Here is a 16,805-nt window from a genome sequence, read left to right on the forward strand (position 1 = left end):
ATGTTCTGCTCCTATTTTCCTTAGGGAGTGCCGATCAAATACCTGGTCTTGGAAGACACCGATGAAGTTATAACCCTGGTGGAAGATAAGAGCAAGGTCGAACAAATCCAGGAGGATGAGGATGAGGAAGATGAGGATGAAAAAGAGAATGACAATCAAGGTGTGTAACTAAACACTGAGAAGCTGATTGTCATCAGGTAGGACATGCAGTCAGCATCTCCTAGACATATGTTAAAGTGTTAAAGAATGCTCTTGCAAATCGAAGGCAAACTATCCCTTTGGAGGGTGCAAAGTGGACAGAGCTGGGCTCTTTTCAGTGATGCCCAGTACCAAGGCAAGAGATAACGGGCACAAACTGGAACACGTGAGGTTCCCTCTGAACATCAGGAAGCACTTCTGTACTGTGCGGGTGATGGAGCACTGGGAAACGTTGCCCGGAGAAGTTGTGGAGTCTCCTTCTTGGAGATCTTCAAAAGCCACTTGGACATGGTCATGGGCACCCTTCTCTGGGTGTTCCTGCTTGAGCAGTGAGGATGGACCCAGGGGTCCCTGCCAACCTCAACAAATCTGTGATTCTGTGGTTATCACAGTCACACGATGGCTGTACAAAGTAGCTCTTTAATTCTCTGCAGATCCCTGGAGTTTCATGACAGACAGCTGTAATTTTTAGGGCAAACTCCATGGAAAAAAATCAGCAGCTGTTATAGTAACGGTTGCAGAGATGCTGCATGAGGGAGGGGCTCCTTCTGCTTGAATATGTCCAGCTTCAGGGGGGCAAGGTGCTTAAAGTGCACCCGACACTGTTTCCTCTTCAAGCATCAGAAGAAATGCCTCAGAATTATCTGTCCCTTTGGAAAGGTCTGAGACATGTTTTTGTAAGAGCTGTTCCAGACTTGCTTTCTCCAGGGAGAAAACACTGGCCCCTACAATGCTTTCTTGAAAACATTTGTTTTCTACACTAGATTGTTTTTGTTTAGCAGAATTATTAAAATGTTCTAATGGGGTTGCAGATGGGCGTGTAGTTCCCTGTGCCTTGTGTGTGCATACTTTTCTTCACGCACGGATGTTGGCCCCTTGCAGACGTTCAGGATGATCAGGTGGTGGAAGCGGTTTCCAGGGACAAGAAGCGAGAGCTGCCCTTGGAGCAGATCCTTACCCTGACGGAAGAGACCTTTCACTCTGCCATGCTGAAAGCTGCCCAGACGGTGGTGCTGTTTTATGCCAGCTGTGAGTATGAAATGGGGACTGGCAGTCGCTTTGCTAGCTTGCACACTTTCCGTAGAGTGGTGATCCCATAGGCAAGTTTAAATCATAAATATATGCTGCATCCTGTCCCATGTACCCTCACCCACTGGTAGCAATCAGATTAAATTACTTCCTCTCATTGACTGGTAATGTGTGAAGACAGAGTATCTCTCAGTATAAAATACATCAGTGGTTTTCCACTTTACTTTGACAGGGGCTGAATGCGGGACAAGAGGGGAAATGAGTGTGGTGGACTCATGGGATAGCCTAGGAAACCCAGTCACTGGCTGCTGCAGAAAAATAAAGTCCAGTTTTCTTTATTTCATTCAGCCTTTCAGAGCTTGAAGCACCTTAGGATGCCAAAAATCATAATGTAACATTGTCAGTCACCTATATGTAACTTGGGGCTTTGTCTCTTCTGTGTTTCAGGGGAGGCAGTGTCTCTGGCAGTGCTACAGTCTTACGCAGAGGTGGCTGATCACCTGAAAGGTAAGGTGCCACAGGTCTAAGTGCTTGTACAGCTGATTTTCATCTTCCCTGGCGGTATGAACCAGAAGACTGGGAAAATACTGGTGGTATCTCAGTCCCTCACCCAGAATATACTCATTTTTAGTTCCCAAACATTTAAGGAAGGCATATCCCCATTAAGTTGTTTAGGAAGAGAATTTGTTTCTGAATTAGGGATTTTTGCAGTCCCTTTGTGCCTGTCCAAAGTCATGGGACTGGCAGTACAACCTTACACAGTCACCTTATGCTTTTGGTGTAAATTTGTACACGCCAGCTGCCCAAACTGCCTTTCAGCTGAGATCGTGTTGTTGATGGGCACGGTGATTGCACGATAAATGCCCAATATCATGAGGAGACAGGACAGAACATCAGAAGCAGTGAGTGACACAGCATGGGCTTTGGAGGTGGAGGGACAAACAGCAGGCACCCTAGCCTGCATCCCAAAAACGGGATCCTGTTGGTGCCCCTCAGCACTGTGTCCTGTACAGAACAAGAAGACGCACTGCACGCTGCACAGCATGAGGCCTGAGAGCCAGATCAATGTATGGGGGGGCCACGTCAGGTCTCCTGCACTTGGAAGGCACCGCATGGGCACTTGATCTGGAGCAGAGCAGTAACTGGGCCAGGCTTTGGTAGAAGGCATAACAGACAGGTGTGGGCAGGCCCAGATCCAGAGGGGGAGCAGGATGGTGTCAGAGAAAGAATTTAAAGCAATGATGCCTTCAGGGCCTGTAGACGGGCTTAATTACATGGGAAGTCTCACAGGCAGCCACAAATCCCATAAATAATACATGACAGCGAAGAATCAGTAACATTTAAAGACAACGCAATTCAGGTAGTCTGCTAATAAAGACAGGAGGGAATGGTGCTTCAGGAGTGTGGCATTTCCTGAGCAGTGTTAAGCGCCAGTTCAGCTTCATTCAGGGCTTCAGCACTATACCCCTCTATGGTCAATGGAGAGAGGTGGGTTCTGCTCTATCAGGCTTATATGGACTGAATCTCTCCTAAAGATGCCTGTTTCTCCCCCTGACTTACATGGTTATGCCGATGTAACTTCATCCCCAACTCATTTCAGCACAGTGAGGAAATCCAGTAGATTTAGTTCGGAGCTGTTCTGGCATTCCTGGAGGTAGCTGGTGCCTTCTGTGTGTTTTCATTCTTCATCAAGGCTTATTTCTCGTTGTAGTGAAGGCGCTCCCCTGGGACTGAGCACCTTGTCCTGCAAACTGCAAGCAGGATTCAAGCTGAGTTCTCAGTAGAGGGAAAATGTATAGAGTGTGCAGAGGACCCAGGCGGTTTTCTGAGAAGCGGATGCACTGGGAGTTGCTTACAAGACACCATCCTGGGAACACTGAGGACAGTGCTGTGGTTTGGATGAAAACAGTTCTGCATTCATAGTTTTCCTGGCACCTTTGATCTGAACTGACATCCCGGGAATAAACAGGAAAGGTCAGGGAGGGTTATCATTTTTAGAGAGGTTGTGGTTATTGATTCTTTGGGGTTTCTTTTAGACTCTACAGCTGTTAGACCAGCTAAAGTAGCAAGCTGGGAGAGTCAGTGGATGAAACCCTGCCTCTTCCTGAGCCAGTGATCAAAACTTGGCTGACTGTGTGAGGCTAAGCTTTCACCATGTGTTTCTTTAATAATTTGATAACAATCTCAGTACGTGGACGCAGCCATAGGCAGATTCTCAACAGAGATTATGAACTGATTGAGGTCAGGGCCTTTCCTCTGTGATCGCTGAGGTCCCACTGAAGAATCCCAGGCCAAATTTGAATCATGAAATGACTCCCGTCTGTTTTTCCTGCTGTAGCCTTGGAGAGGATGGAGAATGGCTACTTTCGTGGAGCTGGAGAGAAATGTAGTGAGTTTCCTGCAAGGTACATCTTGATCTCTGCTGCTGGGGAAGACATAATCACAGGCAGGTCTGTCAGGGGAGCTGTAAGACCTAGAAGGATGGAGGTCCCCAGGTTCTCTGTTATGGCCAGGACGAGGGTGTCTCAGGCCTGGTAATTAGGGTGAGCTAGAGTCAAGAGGTTCAAGACACCAAAGGTTATAGCAGATCAGGCTGAGAGCATGAGCCGTATCAATTGTGAATGTTCTAGTCCAGGGGGCATGGTTTAAACTGAGTTTCCAGATGAAAATCAGTGAATCTGTGAACTCCCAAGTAGGAGTTATTGTCAGGGGATCCAGAGCAAGGCTTGGCGGTAGGAACTGAGTGAAGCAGGGCTGGGCAAGTAGCTGGGAAAGTAAACCGGTGCAAGGGGCAGAAGTCTGGATCAGGAAGAAGAGCTTGAGCTATGCAAGACTTAAAACATGGATTATGTCTTTGGTGCAGTCTGTCAGCTCCCCCAAAAGTGCTGGTATTCCTGTGTCTGCTGTTTGAGGTGGAGCTAACTTCATAAGTGTCCAGAAGCCAAGATCTGCTGTCTGAGGCATGAGTCACACATGCTAAAAGCACGTTTGGAGATGCAATACAGGTCCCACTCGATGCCAACTTTCCGCGCAAAATGGCAGTGAGAATAGGCCATATGAGATATAGCACAAGAGAATGGAGGAGGCTGGAAACTGGGATAACCCCATGAATCACCCAGTAACAGATGATCAGCAGCAGATCATCACCAGATGAAGTTTAAGTGGCCCCCCAGAGTGTTTTCCCTTTGTTAAGAGATCCAGTGTAACAGGAGATCAAGAGAATCGTCTTGGTCTTGCTGACCAGAGCACGTCTTCTGCTCTTGCAGCAAGAGCATGAGGTTCTCTCTGCCGTGGGGGCTAACTGCAGCTCTTGTTTTCTTATATAAGATGTGAATTTATGGAAGCGGCACCCCTAGGACAGGAAGAGAGGTTGTGAAGGTGAGACAGTGTTGTTGCATTTCTTAGGTGTGTCAGTGGACTGTTTTGAAAAGTCCAAGATGGGAGAAACCAATATGAAGGAAGAGCAATATAATGAAAAACTGAGCTGAAAAACAATTCTGTTTCCCTCTTCTATGCTCGTGGAGTCTTCTTGACCAATGACTTTCAAAGACAAGGGTCTGAAGTTGTAGTTCAAAGGTATGGACATAACCTAACAATGTAAAAACGCAGAATCATGCAGCACGTATTCATAGAACCACAGAATATCCTGAGTTGGAAGGGACCCATGAGAGTCATCACGTCCAACTCCTGGCTCCACACAGGACCACCCAAAAAGCAAACCCTATGTCTGAGAGTGGTGTCCAAACGCTTCTTGAACTCCGGCAGCTCGGTGCCCACTGCCCTGGGCAGCCTGTCCCAGTGCCCGACCACCTCTGGGTGCAGAACCTTTCCCTAACCCCCAGCCTGACCCTCCCCTGTCCCAGCTCCATGCCGTTCCCTCGGGTCCTGTCGCTGTCCCCAGAGAGCAGAGCTCAGCGCCTGCCCCTCCGCTCCCCTCGTGAGGGAGCTGCAGGCCGCCATGAGGCCTCCCCTCGGCCTGCTCTGCTCAGGGCTGAACAAACCAAGGGACCTCAGCTCCTCCTCATACGTCTTGTCCTCCAGACCCTTCCCCATCTTTGTAGCCCTACTTTGGACACTCTCTCTTCATGGAACCTGGATCTGAAGCAAGGATTTAGGAGTCCATTATGGAGCTAGGCCCCCAGGCTGGAAAAGTCTAACATGGAGGAAACATCAGTATATGAAATGAGGGAAGGAGTGAGTAGAAACCAGATCCCCTGTGGTACGGGGGGACGTGGAAGTCTCTGCAGTAGCTGGCAATAAAGAGGACTGGAGGAAAGTTGCCAGATTGTGTGTATTATCTATGAGCTACTTACAGAGAAATCGTAACACTCAGGCAACTTGTGGCTGGCTGCTGCCTGCTTGTCTCATAGCGTAGTATGGTGGAGAGTTTGGAAACGCTGTCTGTACCTTGACATAAGGGTTCAGTTAGACTTTCTGTGTTGTGGAGAGGATGGGAAGGCAATAAGGGCCTAGTTATCCTGACTCTGCTTCCATACCCAAAGCTGTGGGGTAGCCTGAGCGGGTCCCTCTCGCCCTGGGTCTGCCAGAACACCATACAGCTTTGTTATCACACACATTGCATTTGTAACACAACAGCTGATGGTCTGTGAGATTCCCTCATATGCTTTTCTGCAGTGATGCTGTCCCGGTGGTCATTTCCCATTCTGTGCTGGATTCCTCCTCTTGAAGTGCAGCACTTGACACATAACATTTCTTTTTCATCTTGTAACCTTTGGGCCAGCTCGCCATGTCAGCTGTTGGTAATGCCAGTCCTGCCCTCCAAAGGATTAGCTGCTTAAAGGATTCTTGATTTTTTTTGCATAACCTCCAGGGTTCCCTGTAGCCTTCAATGATCTGTCTTGTTCTGGTTTTAGAAGACCCCTAGGACAGAGTTTCTCTCTATTGCCAGTTTGAGTAGCACCTAAAGTCACAGAACAGAAGGATCTTATATTTCTCTTTCAACTTTCTTCCCATCCAGCAGCTCAACAGTGACCACAAGTGACAACTTTTGCTGACTCAACTCCTGAAACTGCTTTGTGTTCAGTAATTAGTAACATGGTGCAGCTTGGCATGGTAGAGTGATCATCCTGTACAAAGTGTTCCTCGGGCCAACCAGGGCTTCCTTGGAGATCTTGGTCACTTTTGGTACATAATCCCCCAAGGTGGTATCCAAATACTTAAACTCACATTTTGTGGATATTTAGAGCAGCCTTGCAGCTCAGTTTTAACAAGACATCAAAGCCTTGTTTCCATGTCATTTGTTTCAGAGTTGGGCAAGACACAAGATTATGTGGTAACAGATGATGAGAACCAGCCCTACCGGATCAGAGGTGTGAAATAAATCCAGGGGCACGCTTTCAATATGAGATGTTATTACACAGCCTGGAGAATGACACAAACCATTTTTGCTCTCTCGGAGTGTTTTGACAACACTGGACTGTCTGAGTGGAATTGCAGACCCTTAGATTAGTGCCGCTACTTGCTTTTTCTGTACATACATTTGACACAAGGCAGAACAGCAGTGAACTCACGTGAAAGAGCTGCAAAGCAGAACCTAAAATAAAGGCTGTGTAAAATGGACCAGTGGGAGCTCAAGGACAGAGGGATATGGGATGGGAAAACATGCAAAGGTCACCTGTGCCTTTACCCTTGTCTTTGGGGTGCCTTGCCAATCCCTGGCAAATAAATGTCTGTGAGCCTGTGACTAAAACCCTTCCATAGCCATTCTGGCTAAGACTCAGTTATGCTTGTTTCTCAGAAGCTTATTTTAATACTTGGTCTAACCTCCCTGCCTGCGAATGGACTGCTGCTTGTCCTTTACCAGCTGGCAATAGAGAGCGATTTCACTGGCACCTCTGGAACAGATTTTGCATATTGTTGGATTTTATTGTTTCCTTCTTCTAGCAAGATTTTGACTGAAAGAAACACACCTTCTCCTCAGGGGACATCTTCCAAACTTCTCCCTTCCCCAGATTTTGTTTCACCTGCTTGCATCTTTCAAAAAACATTTTTCCCAACCTGCATAAAGGCTTGATGGGCTCTGCAAAGGTCTCACCAGGACAAAATAGAAGAACATCATTTTCCTCCCATGTCTTGCAAATGCTGTTGAGAGTTCATCCCAGAATGAGCTTTGGCCTTATCCACAGCACTGATGGTATCTGTGCATCCTGTTTCTCATTAAAGAATATTACTTTTATTTAGACTTCAGATCTCTTTCTGCCCCTCTGAGCTTGGGATCATCTGAAGGTTGGATGTCTGTGCTTTATTCTGTCAGGCTTTTAGTAAAAATAGTGATCAGAATCTAACCCAGAGAGGACAGAGAAGAAAGCTTGGCTGTTTTAATCTACTGTACTCTTGAGAAATCGTCATCATCTGCCCTTACCCTGGTTTCTGAAGGACAGAACACTTTGTGATAATCTGTGTGTACTTGCCTCAACGTTTCATCCCATCTTTCCCATGTAACTGTTGAATCTTGTTCAAACAAATTTACCGAAGGCATAAAGATCTCCGAGATACTGAATTCCTGCAATGGGCATGGACAATGTATGGCCTGAGGACTGTACACAACCCTGCTGTCCTTGGTCAAGCCCACATTTAAATAAGAGACAGGTTAGGCAAGGCCGACAGCCAAGAGGTGGTGGCTAGTGAAGCCAGTGACAGTTCACCTGCCAGCCGGTCAGCACATGCTTAGCAGTGGACTAGCAGCAGCCTGTGCTGGTTTTCACCCAGCCTGCAGATGAAAGGAAGGCTGATAAAGGCACGCTGAAGTTACATGCACTGTCTTGGGCTCCCGGAAAGTATGCAGGAAACCAACATTCATTTGTTTCGCTGTTTATGAACCCCTTGAGTTTATCACTTCGGTGTGGCCCATAAAAAGCTTTTTTATTACTTGTCCTTGGAATCAAAATTGGACCGACTGCTCTGTAATTCCCAAGAGCTCTTCCTTTCCCACTTCCTTACTTGTGAGGCCTGGGTCTCTTTCTTAAGGCCCTAAAAGTACTTGCTAATGGCTTGGAGATGAGCAACTTGCATAGGTACAAGAGGGTGAATGCCATCAGACTGCCAGACTGAGTTACATTTATTTTGTTTATGTGACCTTTAACTGCTCTTTGTGTATTTAGCACCATGTTAAGTGAAAAAGCCTTGAATGACAGAATGACAGACTGGTTGAGGTTGGCAGGGTCCCCTGGATCCATCTGACCCAACCCTTGCTCCAGCAGGGCCACCCAGAGCAGGCTGCCCAGGGCCACGTCCGGGTGGCTTGTGAAGATCTCCAAGGAGGGAGCAACCTGTTCTATTGCTGGGGCAACCTGTTCTATTGCTCAGTCACTCACAAGGTAGAGAAGTGCTTCCTGATGTTCAAAGGGAACCTTCTGTGCTCCAGTTTATGCCCATTGCCTCTTGCCCTGGCCCTGGGCACCACTAAAAGGAGCCTGGCTCTGTCCTCTTTGCACCCTCCCATCAGGTATGTATAGACATTGAGGAGATCCCCCCGAGCCTCCTCTTTTCCAGGCTGAACAGTCCCAGCTCTCTCAACCTTTTCTTATAAGAGAGATGCTCCTATCCCTTCATCATTTTTATGCCCCTTTGGTGGACTCTTTCCAACATACCCAGGTCTCTCTTGTACTGGGGGGCCCAGAACTGGACCCAGCACTCCAAGTGCGGCCTCACCAGTGCTGGGTAGAGGGGGAGCACCACTTCTCTTGACCTGCTGACAGTACTTTGCCTAATACAGTCCAAAATGCCATTAGTCTTAGCAGCAGGGGCAAAGTGCTGTTCACGTTCAACTTGTTCGCTGGGACCCCTGGGTCCTTTTCTGCAGAGCTGCCTTCTAGCTGGGTGGCCCCCAGTATGTCTTGGTGCCTGGGGGTGTTGCCCTCCAGGTGCAGGATACATCACCTCCCTCCACGCCAAGCTTTTTCTTCCCTCTTTTCTGTAAGCAAGGGCCTGCATGGTTTCTTTGTCTTGGCCTCATTCCTAAAGTATTTCCAGCACCTTTCCTTACTGCCTTATATGCTCCTGGATGTTTGCCCCAGGGTTTCATTGCAGCCAGATGTGAATGTCTCTGGGAATTTCGTTCTGAGAAGTGTAACCTACCACTTCCCTGAGTTTGTTCTCTCCGTGGTCTGTTGTTTAAATCAGTTTACACCTGCTGGGATATTTAACACAGGCTGGAAATAGTTACTGTTATATTCGAAGCTGTAATGCATATCCATGAATGGTTTCAAGAAGGAGATAGCCTAGACTCAAAGGGATTGTTTATTTTGGGATTGGATTTTGACATCCTGCCCACACAAAGCAGCTTTTGACTCTGGGAATGTTCTAGCAACTTGTCAGTGGCAGCCCACCTGGACTTGCACCATGTGCATACCTTGTGTTAGGATCCAGCCCTGTAGGATGCACACCAAAGTAAACAGAAGTTCTAGCAGCACTGAAACAAATCTATGCAATAATATCCAAAGAAGCTCACATAGCTCCCTTTTTCAATCATTTCACTCTTTCTTTTTTCTTTTTTTTTGATACTATTTATAATGTATTTGTTTTCTGTTCCAGGAGTTCAGGGGGTTTTGCTCTCTCGGGTAAACTGCTGGGACTGGCCTGGTGTTTGCACGACAGAGAATGTCACCCAGTTTCCTACCATAAAGATTTACAAGAAGGGAGAGCAACCGTTAATGTACAATGGCATGTTGGGAACTGAAGAACTGACCAGCTTCATCATGTTGTAAGTGCCTGTTAATGGGTCCCCACACAGTAGGACTGGCACATCTACTAGATGATCTGGATACTTTATGGCCTGTGTCATGGAATGCCTTTCTGGAAAAATAATGTCAGATCTGGTGGTAGACCTGATTTAGAAATTAGCTTAAGAACTTTCTGTGCTTTTTTTTTTTTTTTTTTTTGTCAAAAACATCTATTCTTGAGCAATATATCCATCTGTTGTCACTGTCCCTCTCTGGAATTCATTCTGTTATTTTTAACGTGGGTCTCAGTCCAGGAAAACCCTTTGGGTGTGGACCTAAGGTGATGATGTTGGTGGCAAAGCCCACTGTGGTTTTATTGGAGGCAGAGCCAACCCATTACCCTAAACCAAGAGAACTCTGCGGTTTAGCTGAGGGGTGTCAGCCTGTCCCACGTGCAGAAAAGATCTCAGAAAAGCCAGTTTGGCTTAGGGCTATTCTTTTCCCCATAACCACTTCCAGTACCTTTCAGTGACTAGGCATTGCCATTCCTTCCCAGAGGCAACTGATTTTTGTCTATGGTGAGGTGTAATGGTTGTCAGGTTGGGTCGGGGCATTGTTGTTACGAGGATTTAGGTTGCCCTTTTGTCTCTTCATCCCAAAAGTGAAGAAGAAGGCAGCCCGTGTTGGTTCTCTTCCTTTCCATAGGAGCCGAGTTTCCTGCCCTCTGAAGCTGATGACGATTGATGAAGCAGAAGGGTACTTAAGAGGAGAGCTTCCATCTGAGCTGTCGTCCTATCACCACACTTCAGTTCTAGGAGTATTTAGCACAGCCATGAGTAAAGGTTAGTGTGGTATTTATGGGTTAAGCACTCAATTTAATTCCTCACTGGAGATGGTTGATGCCAGATGCTTGGAAGTTCCTCCATGTTTCGTTTTCTCTCAGTGACCAACCGTGTTTGCTCACATCAAAGCCTGCCTGGCACCACGTTTCTTACCTTTTGCAAGTAGATTTCAGGTAGTTCCACATGTGGGACTTACGGTTTGAACCCTGACTCAAAGGACATTCAGCGGTTAGCTAGCAACTGTGGACATTTTTATTATACCCACTGTGGTAGCATCTGATAACCCTGATGGGTATTGGAGACATTGTGCTTAGAAAGTACAAAAAAACAATTTCTTGGGTGACCCAGGGCTGCATGACCACCCATACAAAGAAGTTTTTGCAAATGTCCAATCTGAACTTACCAAGCCACAATTTGTGCCTGTTGTCCCTGTTTTATCTCCTGCCCCTTACTTGCCATGAAGAGTTTGTCTCTGTCCTCTTCATAAGCCCCCTTCAAAGTAGTTGCAGGCTGCTATCAGATCTCCTCGCAGCCTCTGACTGAGCCCAGATCCATCAGTACTCCACATACAACATGTCACAGCATACTGTTTTGTAAAGAAATCCCTTTCCACTATTGGATCAACAGTTATCTTGCTCCTCATGCAAATGTGGAAGTTCCAGTCCTTCCAACCAACACACAATCTGAAATCTTAAAACAAACAAACAAAAAAAAAAAACAATACCAGCTAACTCCGGGAGTTACTGCAGTAAAAAAGGGAGATTTTTTCTGATATTGGTGAAGATCAAAATTTCAGAGTATTTTTCATTTTGAAGCTTCATTGTGCCTGTAAACATGTTAAATGCAAATAAAACTACTTTCTTGCAAGAGGAAGTCCATGGGAATCTAATATGCTCAGAGGTAAGAACAAAATAAAATGTCAGGAACCAACCAGCAAACATCTGGGCTGTGCTCACAGAGCCAGCTAACGTGCCTCGCTTCTTCTGGAGGGCCTGTACCTAAGTGTGTTAAATATAGGAGAAAATCTTGTTGATCTCAAAAAATCTTTAGACCATTTTTTCCTAGTTTTCATCAATCGAGCTCCAAAATCTTCCCTGTATCCCACATATTCCACTCTCTGTAGTAATGGAGCCTGCATTAGCCCAGATGACAGGATCTCAGATAGCGTGGGGGCTGGCTCTCTACAGGGAACCTGCTTGGATCCAGCTGGACTTGCGAGCTGAGACTGTTTCCTGAACAGAAGAAGTTCATTTCCTTCTAGACCTGCTCCGTCTGTGGAAACAAGAGACTTGGAGGTTTGCAGACAGCTCTGTGTGGAGCCCGCAAGATTGCCTGTTCCCTTAGGGCATGCTCCATCTGCAATCTGGAATGGCATCCGCAGTCTGGGTAACTCAGCCACAGATGCCAGGGGAGATGAAATACGCGATGCTTTGGCAGTGTGTAACCTGAGGGAGATTTGAGTGTCATGCAGAATAATCTGAGGGAACAGAAAACCGGAGCCAGCGGTTCTGGCACCAAACCCAGGCCTGGAGTCAGGGAAACCACATAGCTGTCCTTATCAGCCCGCAGACTTCTCTGGAATTTCCAATTATTTTCTCATGGCAAGAATTCCTGCTCTTACCTGAACCAGCAACGTGCCATGTCATTGTCCTCCCTGGTTAAGTGAAACAGAGCAACGGGATGTCCAGTTAAATAAAGCCCTGTTCTTTTTCCAGCACTTAATGTGAGAACTATATTAAGAAACCATTAAGTGGGTCTAAGCTAAAAGAGGTTTGTCAGAAAAATCATAATGAAAATTTATTACAAAGAGGTACACAGTATTGCTAGGGCAATGAACGAGCGTTTTCCTGGAAACTAGAGGGATTTGTAGGAGAGGAGCTTGTTTGCTACTCAGAAGAGTACTTGGAAGCAAAACAGTGTCCTAAAATGTGCAGCAATTGTTTAAAAATACACCTGTGTTCCGTGCAGCTCTGGTAACATCGCAGGGCTTGCCAGCATCAGTGTAAACCAAGCAATAAACATTAGCTGATTGTCCTCTGTGTGTCCTCCAGCACTTTGGAAACAGGTAGGCTGCTTCTGATTTCTGCTGCACATTTTGATTATGCCTGGGGCTTTGTGAGCAGACTGCTCGCTTAAACAGAAACTCGTGATCACACTTACGCGTGGGCAGAACAAAGAAAGGACCGGCATGACCCTTGTCTTGTCTCCAGCATGGCTGTAGTAGACATTAAGGAAGAGGATATAAGACACGTTCAGAAGGATTTCTTTCCCTGGCAACATGGAACCTGCCTCTAATAATCAGCAACTTAAGGTCTTCCTTAGTCTAGAAATCTCCACCTTGCTTTGTATCTAATAGCTGCTGGTAGCATAATCTGAATCTTTACTTGGTATCCAGAGTATGCCATGGCAGTGACATTAGTCCTTGGAGGATTTTATGCGTGGCTGTGTATTTCCTGTTCTCTGCTAACTGGTGCACAAGCGTTTTGTTGGCTGCTGGGTATCGTGTTAGTAGAAATGGTGAATAATTGATCCTGATTCACTTTATTTGAGATCTTGCGTTGTCTAAGCCATCCTTTGTCACTCAGCAGAAGCAGTCAGACACAGTTAACAGCAGCAAAAGTAGAAAAGCAGCTTAGCTGAAGCAGCTTCAAACTTTCACTCAGTACAAATCAAAATACACACTATGTAATCTACAGTGAAATAGTTTTCAGGAGAATAAAACGTTCTCCAGTTACAACAATTGGAGTTTTCTGGAAGTCTGCAGTTAGCAGTAAGTTCTCTCACGCTTGGTTTGAGACCCCTGTCTTTACCATGCCCTGTGCTTGACACTGTTTACCTACTAACGCGTACTCTTAGGTATGTAACTTTTCCATGCTCATGGAACTTTTCTTCTATTGTAGCAAAAATTTTCAGCAGTATTTTAATTTACAAGCCAGCTGGGTGGCGCCTTGGGCTGGAAGAAGCCACACAAAGATGCTGCAAGTACTGCTGGAGAGCATGATTTCATGACATGCCTTTTGCTGTTGCTACAGGAATGAGGGACTCAAATCCTGCCTCTGAAAGCTGCAGGAACTACAGACTCTTCGTCCTCCAGCAGTTTTCTTTCTTGTCGTTCCAAAATCCCGCTTTGAAGCTGTGCTTGTGCAATTCATGGGAGCTGTCATAAAAGGCAGCTGGGATTCCAGCTCGAGGCACATGCTGCAGTGAGTGACCAGTTCTGCGGGGAAATAAAACAGTGTTCTCAGGGGGATTGGTTTTCTAGGAATTACTTAAATAGCTTATTTGGAAGCACTTTGGATCTGTAGTGGAACTGTGTGAATTTAGGGGTTTCTTGCACAGAGCTAAGAATGTTGCTGTGAGCTGTGTGTAACTCTGGATACGTCACAGATAGCCCCCAAAACGCTGAAAAATTTGGAAGTGTGCTAGGAGAGAAGTGCGAAGTGGAATTTGATGGGGAGGAAAGGTCTCGGTGCAAATGAGCCTGATGAAATAAGCAAGCCTGGATTGTGCCGAATGTTGTCCTGATTTAGGAGAGAATTCCTGCAGCCAGCGCCTCTCCAGGGCAGCACTTGAGCACATGCTTACGTCTCAAGTAGAGTGTTTAAAGTTAAATGCCTGTGGAAGTGCTCCCCTGAGGAAGTTTGGATTTAAGCCTGCTCCTTCCATGTCAGGCTGGGTTCCTTAGTGCCTTATAGCACGGGGTGTGCTCACGATCTTCCTCATGGCCTTCTCTTGGGAAGCTGGACCACCAACAAGTTTCCAAAGGATTTCTTGCTGAAGCTCACGGTATTCCTTACTGGCTGGCCATGTGGCTTGTTTTTGTCTCAGCACTGATAAAAACAAGGGACGGAAGAAAAACTGAATCTGGAAACCGGTGTCAGACCCATCCCGTGGTATTTTCTCTGCATCACAAGATGAACTGGCCAACCTGTCTCACAAGCTTCGTGACACATGCCTTGTTTTTTGCAATGTCTGAGCTTCCAGTGAGCCACTCCTTTTAGGATCCGAGCTTCCATTTGGAAAGGAAAATGGTGTGAAGGAAAGCTCGTAGTCCCTGTGGTTCCAAGGGATCACAATGGAAAATACGGCCTCGAGTGTTGCAGGAAAGCCAGAGGCAAAGAACCAAAAAGTGACCAGTTTGAGCCAGCTTCGGTTTATTGAGGTCTGAGTCACCGGTCCCAAGTGCTTGGGTTGGCCAGTTGTGATACGGTGGTGTATGTTATGAGGAACACTAAACAGGATCTGAATGGTATTTTTATTTGGATCAAGAAGCAATGTGGCTGTATCTGAATTGCAACCTTAACTCTTGGGCAAACCTGACTTCTCTAAACTTCTCTAGGTGGTTTCTCACTCTCCTTAAGTCGAAAGAGCCTTTTTTCGTTGTCTTCAGTTGCCTGGTATACAAAGAGTGGGAGAGCTGAGAAGTGCTGTGTTTTCAGGCTACTTCGGGCAGCAGCATTTTTATCTCTGATCTCTAACTGCTAGGCTGGTATTTTACAAGCTCACGCACTATGGCTTGCGTGTTCTTACAAAGTTTGTCTCTTCCATGGAGTTGCCTAAAAGTTGAGGATGGTTTTTAGTTGCCTAAAAGTTGAGGATGTTTTTTAGTTGCCTGAAACCGAGGATGTTTTTTAAAGGCATCAAACAGCACTGGAGCCAGCTTCCTTTTGGGGCTGTGCTCTCAATCTCTCAGCGTGGATAGATTCGGCTGTGGTGGACTAAGGGAGACCCAGTCCGTACTTTTTCATCCTCTGCCTGAGCTCACTGTCTGTGTAAGCCGAGTTGCAGACCCCAGCAGCCTCTGCGTATGGATTTGTGCTAGGACGCTGCTCTCTGAACTGTGATAGCAGAGGTGCTGTACTCTCTCTGCAGCTGCAAAAAGCAGTAGAAGGCGCTGTGTCTTCAGGGTAGTTAGCCTTTTGACCCTTGATGCCTGTAGCAGACCCTCCTGTTGGGAGGAGCTGGATAAGGCCAGAAGACACTTTGGAAGAGGTTGGTTTATCGGCTGGGCACTTAACACTACTCCCGTTCAGTCATCATCCGTCATTTCCAAAAGGTCACGGAGATTTATGCGATTTCTGTTTAGCCTTGTAATTGGCCTCCTGTTTCTAAGAACACTTATGGTCTTTAAGTCCTTAAGGGCATTTCACTTTCCATCATGTCTGTGTCGTGCAGATCCTGGAAACTCAGCGCTGGTGGCTAAAGAGCAGACACTGTTCTCACACTAGGAACTCTTTGCCTCTGATCCTTCCAGTTGCTGCCAGCTCCTCCCTCACGTAGCCTGTGGCCATGAGGTGCATCCATTTCTCATCAGCCACTAATCATATTTTTGTTCACAACTGACAATTTGCTGTGGGAGGGTGTTATATATGCAGATGCGGTGATTTGGTTTCCAGAAGGAAGCTGCCACTTCTCCATTGTTTATTTATGTATCTTTGTCTTTTTTTACAGCCAAGGAAGCTTTCATAGAGGCAGGAAGCATCTTAAGTGGGCACGTGACAATGGGGATGTATTTTGAAGACGATGCCTTGGCTTTGTAAGTTGTTTGCCTTTTTCTTTGGTGAGAATTCAAACTGGCCTGCACTTAGCAAAAGCTACTGCCTAAGCTGAGCGTTTATCAGCAGCCCCAAAGAGCTACAAGTGACGTGGTTCTGTAGCAGGATTGGTCAGGACTCTGCCAAGGGGACATGTAGCTGTGATTCTGCCACTGATTTATAGCCCGTCCAAAGGCAACCTAATTAACCCCATTGTAATGAACAGTCCCTTCCTGTTGTTCAGCTCACTATAGGTATTTTCAGTCCTGCCAGTCCCCCATGTGTTTGTTGGGTTCCCCATAAAAAAGGGCCCAAACGTATGGGGAAAAAACAGGCTGCAAAAATGGTACCTTCTAGCTAGGATCAGTGTGCAAAAAAAGAAAAAAAGAGTTCTGCCCTTCTATTTCCACTGAGAAGAAATGAAGACTTGTGATTCTTCTGCCTCTTTCTGCATTCCCTTCGCTTTCTCTTTCCCTCTTCCCTCTCCTGATGCTGCAAAAGTGCGTGCTGAAGTTGGGGTG

At 46.4% G+C, this 16,805-nt stretch overlaps 1 protein-coding gene across 5 annotated transcripts in view; it reads left to right on the forward strand.

The window, feature by feature from the left end:
• TXNDC16 (thioredoxin domain containing 16) overlaps nucleotides 1–16,805 on the forward strand; it is a 42,291-nt gene that overhangs the window by 15,563 nt on the left and 9,923 nt on the right. For 3 of the 5 annotated variants that reach the window (XM_080594110.1, XM_080594109.1, XM_080594111.1), the window contains 7 exons: nucleotides 25–160; nucleotides 1,081–1,227; nucleotides 1,675–1,734; nucleotides 6,495–6,557; nucleotides 9,781–9,949; nucleotides 10,614–10,750; nucleotides 16,202–16,286. In XM_080594110.1, coding sequence (XP_080450236.1) covers nucleotides 25–160; nucleotides 1,081–1,227; nucleotides 1,675–1,734; nucleotides 6,495–6,557; nucleotides 9,781–9,949; nucleotides 10,614–10,750; nucleotides 16,202–16,286 — 797 coding nt within the window. The remainder of the gene's footprint in view (nucleotides 1–24; nucleotides 161–1,080; nucleotides 1,228–1,674; nucleotides 1,735–6,494; nucleotides 6,558–9,780; nucleotides 9,950–10,613; nucleotides 10,751–16,201; nucleotides 16,287–16,805) is intronic. The other 2 variants (XM_080594112.1, XM_080594113.1) reach the window with 1 other exon arrangement.

Source organism: Anser brachyrhynchus, assembly GCF_964034855.1.
Source record: "Anser brachyrhynchus genome assembly, chromosome: 5".
NCBI classification, from domain to species: Eukaryota; Metazoa; Chordata; class Aves; order Anseriformes; family Anatidae; genus Anser; species Anser brachyrhynchus.